The sequence below is a fragment of the Hyperoodon ampullatus genome, assembly GCF_949752795.1.
Source record: "Hyperoodon ampullatus genome assembly, chromosome: 8".
NCBI classification, from domain to species: Eukaryota; Metazoa; Chordata; class Mammalia; order Artiodactyla; family Ziphiidae; genus Hyperoodon; species Hyperoodon ampullatus.
The window spans coordinates 86831485-86842319 of NC_136921.1; the positions used below are offsets into that span (position 1 = coordinate 86831485).

General features: G+C 41.8%; 1 protein-coding gene across 1 annotated transcript; it reads left to right on the forward strand.

Annotated features, from left to right (window-relative positions):
- Window positions 1-6800: 6800 nt before the first annotated feature.
- LOC307057238 (cofilin-1-like) lies at window positions 6801-7341 on the forward strand (the record flags this gene model as incomplete). Its single annotated transcript, XM_079710362.1, has 1 exon — window positions 6801-7341. The coding sequence occupies one exon, from the start codon at window positions 6801-6803 to the stop codon at window positions 7299-7301; it is 501 nt and encodes a 166-aa protein (XP_079566488.1). The 3' UTR covers window positions 7302-7341.
- Window positions 7342-10835: the final 3494 nt, after the last annotated feature.

Below are 10835 nucleotides of genomic sequence, written 5' to 3' on the forward strand. Positions count from 1 at the left end.
GACACATTTTAGGACTTCTCTATACTGTACAAGTATTATACTCCCTGTAGGAACATTGGCGCTAATTGAAATAAATTCTCATTTTGGTGGAGAGGGAAGAGTGGCATATCAGAAATCAGATGAAATAGCTGTACTCTTGCAATTGCATCTTCCTAAACTGCTCTTCCTCACAGTCTGACTCTAAGTCCTATAAATTATGCAATGCAGATAACAGTGATCTTAGTTTGGGACCACAGTCTTCTTTATTCCCTTGTGGAGGCAGTAACAGCCAGTTTTCTTTTCAATAGATTTTGTAACAAATTCATGGAATGAGCTGCTCTAGATGTTTAAGGCTGAGAGTGCCCTATTACTGTATTAGTCATGTACAAGCTAGTATTTAGTGGGAAACCTTTTGATCAGATGGAGGATTGAACTAGGTGAGCTTTAATGCTTCTTTTAACACTCTAATGTTATGATTTAGAATGACCCAAATTTTAGTTAACAAACATTTATTAAGTGCTTTGTGTTGGTACTAAACTTGCTGTTGCAGCTATAGGAAATATAAGAAAAATAAATAGCATGATTCCCAAAGTATGGAGAACATTTTATTGCGGCAACTGCTACTATTCATTTTTTCAATGAATAAAGCTGAACGAATGATACCAAAACCTTTGTATATGCCAAAGGCCAAGGCAGCTTTAGGTAATAATTGGGTAAAAACTCTGTGGTTTGTCACATATTCCCATTCCAATCAAAAGTATATAACTGAAGAGCACACATCCTGCCCAGTCCCTCAGCCGCTCAACCCTCCCCTCCTCTGGGGATTTGGATCTGGTTTTTGCCTCCCTTCCACTCAGAGGTCAATAAGGAAGGATGCTTTGGGTCTGATCCAAAGTAAAGAAAAAATTTCCACTTTAAAAATTGTGGGGCTTTCCTGGTGGCGCAGTGGTTGGGAGTCCACCTGCCAATGCAGGGGACACGGGTTCGCGCCCTGGTCATACCGTAGAGCCTGCACTCTGGAGCCCGCGAGCCGCGGCTGCTGTGCCTGTGGGCCACAATCCCCGAGCCGGAGCCCGTGCTCCGCAATGGGAGGGGCCGCCGCGGTGAGGGGCCTGTGCGCCGTGGCAGGGGCTGGGCCCCGCCCCCCGCAGGGCCCGCGTGCAGCAGCGAGGACCTAACGCCTCCAAAAATAGATAAATTTTTTTTTAATTGTGTTGGGAGAAAAACAGAGACCCCAGAATATCTAAAGCAAACTTGAAAAAGAACAAAGTTGGAGGACTTACACTACCTGGCTTCAAAATTTAGTATAAAGCTAAAGAAATCAATATAGTGTGGTACTGGCTGGCAAAAGGATTGATAAATAGATCAATGGAACAGAACAGAGAACTCAGAAATAGTTCCAAAATTATAAGTCATTTGATTTCTAACAAAGGTGCCAATGCAATCCAATGGGGCAAGGAGTCTTTGCAACAAATGACACGACTAGCTAGATATCCATGTGGGAAAATAGAGAAACTTCAACCTCTACCTCAAAACATATACTAAAATAAATTTGAGATGAATTGTAGACCTAAATGCAAAAGCTAAAATCATAAAGCTTTTAGTAGAAAACACTAAAGAATATCTTCATGACTCAGAGGTAGATAAAGGTGTTTTAGTCAGAACATAAAAATCAATAACCATAAATTAAGAAATTGATAAATTAGATTTCACTAAACTCAAAAATTTCTACTTATCAAAAGACAGCATTAAGAAAATTAATAGGACAAAAAAAAAAGAAAAAGAAAAGAAATAGGCAAGCCACATCTAGGAGAAAAACTAGCAAACATATATAAAACAAAGGACTGATATCCAGGATATAAAGAACTCCTAAAACTCAATCATAAATAAACAGCCTAGTTTAAAAATGGGCAAAAGACGCAAACACTTCACAAAAGAAGATATACAAATTGCTAATATGCACATGAAAAACTGCACAACATCATTAGTCATCAGGGAAATGCAAATTAAATCACAGTAAAAAGATAGTACTACACACCTGCTAGAATGGCTAAAATTAAAAAGACTGAAAACTCCAGATTCTGGCAAGGATGTGGAGCAACCAGAGCTCTCGTGCACTATAGTGGAAGTGTAAATGACATAACAACTTTGGGAAAGGATTGAGCGGGTTCTTATAAAACTAAACATATACCTACACTATGAATCAGCAGTTCTACCTTTCAGTGTTTACCCAAGAGAAATGAAAATATGTGTGGATAAAAAGACTTGGTCAAGAATGTTCACAACCACTTTATTCATAAAAGCCAAAAGCTTCAGACTTCCCTGTTGGCGCAGTGGATAAGACTCTGAGCTCCCAATGCAGGGGGCCTGGGTCCGATCCCTGGTCAGGGAACTAGATCCCACATGCATGCAGCAACTAAGAGTTCGCACGCCACAACTAAGGAGCCGCGTGCCACAACTAAGGAGGCTGGGAGCCACAACTAAGGAGCCCGCCTGCTGCAATGAAGGAGCCCATGTGCTACAACTAAGGAGCCAGTGAGCTGCAACTAAGGAGCTCGCCTACCACAACTAAGACCTGGTGCAACCAAATAAATAAATAAATAAATAAATATTTAAATAAATAAATAAAAGCCCAAAACTGGAAAAGCCCAGTCGTCCATCAATAGGAGACTGGATAAACAAACTATGATATATTCACAGAATGGAATACTATTCAGCAGTAAAAGAGAGCAAACTACTGATACACACAATGACATGGATGAGTCTTAAAAGTATCATGCTAAATGAAAGAAGCCTTACATGGAATCATATACAAAAGGGCATATACTATGTGATTACATTTATGTGAAGTTCTAGAACAAACAAAACGAATCTATGGTGGGAAAAAGCAGAACCATGGTTGCTTAGGGAGAGGAACTGACTGGAAAGAGGCATGAGGGAACTATCTGGAATAATAGTAATTGTCTATGTCTTGCTAGGGGCTTCAGTTACAGGTGTATGTATTTTCCAAAATTTAGGGAATGTACACTTAGGGTTTATACATTTCATTGTGTGTCAATTTTTCCTCAAAAGAAAAAACATCTGTAAATAAATATTGAACTAGGTAGGTAATGACATGAAGTATTTAAGGAGAAGAGTACTGGTATATTAAATTTACTTTGAAATCCATAAAAGAAATAAGACAATGGATGGATGGATAGATAGATAGATAGATAGATATGTTATATCTAACCTGGGGTGGGGTGGTATTTAGGAATTCACTGTTAAAATTCTTTCAACTTTTGTATACTTTTGAAAATTTTCATAATAAAATGCTGGGGAAAATTGTGCTGGGTCTTTTGATACTGAAGATGGCTATCCAATTATGTAATTCTGTTATTTGGCTAGAAATTGTAATGGACCTTGTTTCTTAAACACTGACAGGTCTCTCTGCATTGTTGCAGGGTAGGGAAAAGAAACTGAAACTGCTTGACAAATAATATATCTCTAGTATGAGCAGCGAAATCTATGAAGACTATATTGCACTGAGGAAAAAAAATGTTTTCTTTAACATGGATTCAGACAGTAATTATATGTCCTTGGGAGTTGTGTGTGTTTGTGTCTATGTGCCTGTTTGGTCTAATAGTTACCCACAGGAAAATTAGAGGAAGAATGTGGAGGTGTATTTGCATAACATACTGACAGAAACCTTGGAGAGTACCAGACTTGGAATCTGAAGCCTGCCCTGGAACTCACCTGTTGAAATGCACCTAGAGTGTAAATCTAGGCTGAGAAACTCAAGACTTTGGTGGGAAATATCCTGCAATGGGTCATTGTGTCCTTGGACTGCCCTGTTGGGGGAAGGAGAACTGATCCTAGGATGAAATCAACCCCAGTGAGAAGGGAGTTTCATAAAAGGGGAGGGCAGGTTTGTAGTGGGAGACCTAAAAAAAGGACTCCTTAAGGAAGAGAGGGCCACAAATCTCAAGACAAGGAAGCTGGGAACCAGGGTATGCCCAGGAAGAAACTCCTTCTGAAGAATTGCTATAAAGGAATAATGTAATGCAGTGTAGTATTGATCAGCATAAAATTGTACTGACCAGAAGAATAATCAGGAAATTTAAGTTAGAAAGTTCTGGAGAAACAACATGAAAGAGCTAAAACTTGAGGACAGTTAGACCTTGTGGAAAGAGACAAATCAAGGAGGAAAAGTGGGCAGAATTGTGGAATGATTGGCATTCTTTTGATTGGAAAATGTCAGAAGCTGAGAACACAGAAGGAACTTGACCAAGAACTGTTAAAAGGTCTCAGTCAAAGTAGTATTCTGCACTTCCCATTCCCAGTAGCCCTGACAATAGTATATATAGCACCTTAAGGTAATGACAATATGATAAGAAAAAACTACATGAAAATGAAATAAATAATTATGAGGTCTTCACCATGGTATAAGGTCTTTGTACTTCAAAAGATGCCACAATAGATAAGAATAAACTTATGTATAAGAAGGGTTAACTAGGGGGTTCCCTGGTGGCCTAGTGGTTAGGATTCAGCGCTTTCACTGTGGAGGCCTGGGTTTGGGGAATCATCCTACATGCTGCGTGGTGTGGCCAAAATACCAAAAAAAATAAAGGGGGGGGTTAACTATATTTTGTGCTTTTGAGGAAGCTTCTGGGTAATGCTGACCTGCTGCTTCTTCTGTGACTCTGGTCAAGTCAGCATGGGAAGAAATCATGGAGTAACAGATCTACATGGTCTTGCCTGTATTATCTCTCACTTTTACTACTTGGAACGAAGCCCCAGAAAACATTGCTCATCCTGTTCTTCCATCAGCCTGGATGGATGGATGGGCTTACATGGACAGTTCAGGATGAGGATGGGTAATAAAATAGTCAGCAATTATACTTCCTTTAATCATCCCCAGCCCCTCAATAAAGCATTTTATGTGAACTACTTTTGTGTTGATGGTGTGGAAGGAAAATTAAGGCACAGTAATGGGAAGTGTAGCCTTCCTCATATCGCCCCTTCACTGAGATCCATGTGGCAGTAGCAGCAACATCATTTCATCAAAGACAGTAGGCTCAGAGTTCTAGGTAGGGAACAGCAGCCAAGTGAGTATAACCCAAAGCATACTGGGTGGTAAAGAGTGGACATGGATCACAGAGAAGAAACTGCTCAGTAGTAGATGAGACAAATCCCATTTTGTTCAAACATACTAGAGCACCATGAAGGGATGAAAGGACATTTCATCATATGGAATTCTATATGGCTATGAAGTTCTACTTCATCTCTTAGACATAGTGTTGGCTTATAATTGATATCCATAAGCAGGAAATACGAAGGGAACATAATTATTCCTCTCCATAAAGATCTTACAATGTATTAAGATAAAACATAGGTAAAACCATTAATTAACAATGCATATGTTTAACTGTGTGGTAAATTTATGCAATACAGGTTTAGAAAAAGAAAAAATCAATTCAACGTGGGTGATATACAGAAGGTTTCACAGAAACCATAATTTGCCACATCTTGAATTCATGATTTCTCTGTTTCTTCCAGGGTATATCTTATTACCCTACCCTTCCTCCTTCATCCACACCCTCGGCCCTAACACTTACCTAAATGTTTGACATTAACTATGTAAGTACGACTTAAATGTTTATTTATATATATATTTTTTTGCGGTACGCGGGCCTCTCGGTGTTGTGGCCTGTCCCGTTGCAGAGCACAGGCTCCAGACGCGCGCAGGCTCAGCGGCCACGGCTCACGGGCCTAGCTGCTTCGCGGCATGTGGGATCTTCCCGGACTGGGGCACGAACCCGTGTCCCCTGCATCGGCAGGCGGACTCTCAACCACTGCACCACCAGGGAAGCCCCTTAAATGTTTATTGATTATTCTTACCTGGTTGCTCAACCACTAGCCATTAGTCCTGTTATATTTTGTAAGACCATTACCATTGTCTTAGTGGCTCAAGCCAGAAAGCTGGGTATCAGACTCTTCCTTACCCCTCACATACAAATAGCTACCCAGTCCTGTGTTTTCCATCCTCTTCAGGCTTTTTAAAATCTCTTCTTTTGATTATAATGGCCTTCAATATGTCTCCTAATTGCTCTCCCATGCCTCCAGTTCTCCACTTTCTGCCTTCTGTCACTATCCTCAAATCCATTCTCCACAGTGCTGTCAACTGCTCGATATAAAGCAGATACTAAATTTTGTCATTTCCCCATCCTTCAGTGGCTCTCTAGCGACTTCAGTATAAAATCCAAGCTCATCAGTATGAGGAAGAATAGAAGCTTCCTGATCCAGCCCCTTCCTCTTACTTATATCTTACTACTATACTTGTTCCTTTAGTCACAAAGATTTTTGAGCTTTTATGCTATTTCCTTTACTGGAGATATTTTACTCCACATTTATTACAATTGGCCTATCCTTTAAGATACAGATCAAGAACCTCTTCCTCCAGAAAACAATCCTTAACCCCCCTTTTTCACCTGTCGTAGACCTTCCCATCATATTTATCACATAGTGCTGTAAATACCTCTTTGCTTATTGTCTTTTCCACTGGTGTCTTTCAAACTTTATTGCCCCAGATCTAAATAGTAAAAAGGACATTTTTTATCACAACCCCAGTACACACTGAAGTAAAAACTTCATGAAGTAATATTGAACTTTATTACATGCAACATACTCTGGTATTTACTATTCTGTACTATTCTATTTTTTTTTCTAATTCTGTTTTCAACATTCTGAATTGATTTCACGACCCATACTTTAAAAATGCTGCAGCAGCAGCTCTTCTCTTTTCTGGCTCTCCTTGCTCTCTCCTTTTCTCTTCCAGAAACATGGCCTCTGGTGTGGCTGTCTCTGATGGGGCCATCAAAGCATTCAATGATATGAAGGTGCGTAAGTCGTCGACACCAGAGGAGGTGAAGAGGCGCAAGAAGGCGGTGCTCTTCTGCCTGAGCGAGGACAAGAAGAACACCATCTTGGAGGAGGGCAAGGAGATCCTGGTAGGTGATGTGGGTCAGACTCTAGACAACCCCTACGCCACCTTTGTCAAGAGGCTGCCAGACAAGGACTGCTGCTACGCCCTCTATGACGCAACCTATGAGACCAAGGAGAGCAAAAAGGAGGAGCTGGTGTTCATCTTCTGGGCCCCTGAGTGTGCACCCCTTAAGAGCAAAATGATCTATGCCAGCTCCAAGGACGCCATCAAGAGGAAGCTGACGGGGATCAAGCATGAATTGCAAGCAAACTGCTATGAGGAGGTCAAGGACCGCTGCACCCTGGCAGAGAAGCTGGGGGGCAGCGCCTTCATCTCCCTGGAGGGCAAGCCTTTGTGAGCCCCCTCCAGCCCACTGCCTGGAGCATCTGGCAGCCCCAGACCTGCCCATGGGAGTTGCAGGCCGCCCCCTTCCTGCCAGACAGGAGGGGCTGGGGGGATCCCAGCAGAGGGAGGGCAGTCCCTTCACCCCAGTTACCAAACAGCCTCCCCACCCCCTGGACCTTCCTCCTCCTCCTCCTCCTCCTCCTCCTCCTCCTCCTCCTCCCTCCATCCCTGACGGTTCTGGCCTTCCCAGACCGCTTTTTTTTTTTTTTTTTTTTTGCGGTATGCGGGCCTCTCACTGTTGTGGCCTCTCCCGTTGCGGAGCACAGGCTCCAGACGCGCGCAGGCTCAGCGGCCATGGCTCACGGGCCCAGCCGCTCCGTGGCATGTGGGATCTTCCCGGACCGGGGCACGAACCCGTGTCCCCTGCATCGACAGGCAGACTCTCAACCACTGCGCCACCAGGGAAGCCCCCCAAACCGCTTTTGATCTTCTGATTCCTCTTGGGTTGAAACAGACCAAGCTCCCCCCAGGAACCCCTGTTTGTGGGGGGACCTGTATTTTTTTTAACAACACCCCAGTTCCCCACTTGCTCCTCCCTTTTTCCATGCTGCCAACTTCTAACCGCAATAGTGACTCTGTGCTTGTCTGTTTAGTTCTGTGTATAAATGGAATGTTGTGGAGATGACCCCTCCCTCCCTGTGCCGCCTGGTTTCCCTCCCCTTTTCCCCGGTCACAGCCACTCATGGAAGCAGGACCACTAAGGGACCCACAATTAAAAACAAAAAACAAAAAACAAAAATGCACAACAATGAAAAGGCTCACTAACGGGAAAAAAAAAATGCTGCTGTAGACTGTGAACTCACATAGATTCTCAAGCATAGTAGATGTTCAATACAAGTAATTAAGAAAAAGATAAAACAAAAATCTCTGTATCCCTAGCAAGTAGCACAGTGCTAGACACATAGCAGTGTTAAATAAAGATGCTTAATAAAAGAATAAATGCACACTTCTGGGGCAGACCATCTTCATGAATTATCATGTTTCCCTCCATCATTTCCCTTTTTAAGAATAAGAGTTTCTTACAAGATATTATATGTAATTTTACATTACAAAATATACCCATGTAAGCACAGATACAGAGACAGGCAAAAATGGAGAAGGACTTTAAAAATTGTTGCATTTGAAGGACATAATGAGATAGAGAGGCATGATTGCCAAAGGCCAACTGTTTGGTCCTCTCAAAAGAGGCCTAATGTGGTAAAGTCACCAAGATCAGGATCTGGTTAGAAATTGTCTTCTAAATGTCCCAAAGATCACTTACACTAACCAAATTCACAAGATACTGGTGAATACCTAATATTAACTAATATTTATTATAGAGTACTTACTATGTGTCAGACAATATTCTAAGCACTTTTTATGACTCTATCCTCAAAAAAACCCTGTGAAGTATGGTTATTTCATGCTATTATCTCCAATTCAAATATGAGGAAACAGACTGAGATATTAAGCAATTTTCCCAATGTTACACAGCTAGGAAGTGGTAATAAAATGGTTAGTAAAAGGATTGTAATAAAAATGTTGTGAAAATCTCTCAGAAAATAGGGCAATACACAAAGAATGGGAGAAAAATATTCAAATATAGAGAACTAAACCAGAGGGCCTAATAGTTGACTACTAGGATCTCCAGAGAAAATAGAGATTTTAAATTATGGGGAAGAAATTATCAAATAAAAATAAGAATTTTCTAAATCCAAAGGATGAGTTTTTTTTTTTGCGGTACACGGGCCTCTCACTATTGTGGCCTCTCCCGTTGCGGAGCACAGGCTCTGGAAGCGCCGGCTCAGTGGCCATGGCTCACGGGCCCAGCCGCTCCGCGGCATGTGGGATCTTCCCAGACTGGGGCACGAACCCATGTCCCCTGCATCGGCAGGCAGACTCTCAACCACTGCGCCACCAGGGAGGCCCCAAAGGATGAGTTTTGAGTTTCAAAGTATCCTCTGTGTATCCAGAACAATGAATGAAAAAGGCTCAATACCAAGGCACATTATAAAATATCAGAACATTGGAGATAAAAAGAGGATCTCATGTAGCTGGAACACACAAATCCATGTACTAAAAGAGGAAGTAAAAGTACCCTCTCACTATCACACCAATTTCTTCACTTCACCACTGAAAAAATTTTTGTCTTTCTTCCCAACAACCTTGGGCTCATGGTTTTTGAGGTCCTATATCCGCGGGAGGAATGCTTCCATCAGGAAACACCATCAAGGTTCAGATGAATTGGAAACTGAAACTGCCCACTGGCTATTTTCAGCTTCTGGAGCTGTAGAATTAAAAGCAGAAAAGGGTCGCTGTAGCCATGTGGTGATTAATCCTGATCATCAAAGGGAAACTCAGTTGCTGCTATACAACAGGGCAAGAATGACTATGTCTGAAACCCAACCGAGGCAACTCAGTAAAGATAGCCAATATAAGATAAGTCCAAAGATAAGTCCATAGTGGATTCAGTGGATCATTTGGGAATAAAGGTTTAGGCACTGGACTAGATAAAGAATCAGACCCAGTCAAGGAGCTTAGAGGGATAATAGGACATGCAATGAAGGGTTGAAAAATGAAGTTATGATTATCAACTTAGGCCTCAAGGCCACCTACAGAATAGGGGTTCAATAACATCTATACTTTATATCATTATCACTCCCCATCCCACTCCCACCTTATATGAAGAGTATTGGCACTGGCTAACATTTTAAATTTCATTATCCTGTGATGATATGATAGCTGACAAGACTATGTGTGTCCATTGCATTGGGGACATTGGTTGCACACAAGAGGTGATACATGAATTTCTTGTAGGTCAAGTGACACCAGGAAGATATTGGGGCTTGAATTGCTTTTGCAGCGTTCCACCCAAAAGGGAGGACTTACTAACAAAGTAAATAACAGCAGCAAGGTGCCGGAGTTTCCTTATCAGGGAATTGGTACAATATGGAGGCCCCTTTCTGCTCACTGAAGGAATTAAGAATGTGTGCTAAGGGAGAGGCACTAAGAGCATTGAGAGCAGTCAACGTCAGCTGGAGAAGCAGAGACGACCAAGACAGAGAGCAAGATTCATTTCTCCTCTATTCCTACTTCTAGCCCCCAATACCAGAGGAATTAGCCTTGAAAAAGGAAGAGGAAAACATATCCTAGAACCAGACACTCTCCCCAGCCCAATCTTTAGGGGCCTGATGAGGGAGAACGAGTGAAAAATTGGTTATATTCCTTTCCTCATTTCATATCCCCTGTGGCTACAAGTCTGGCCCACAATGGAGGGGGTTTTAAAACACCAAAGTTTTAAACTAGGCCAGGCTAGGCTTTGAGTAACTTAAAAGAGCAGAAAACTATGGAATCTGCCCGGGGGGAAAGGGTATTCAACATAGTACAGTGGGAGCAGTGACTAGAGGAAAAATACAACATTTTATGTTTATATCCCCACAAAGTTCAGATTCCTTAGTCACTTGGTCACATAAAAGTAAGAGTAGTATGCAGTTTATGATATAATGTT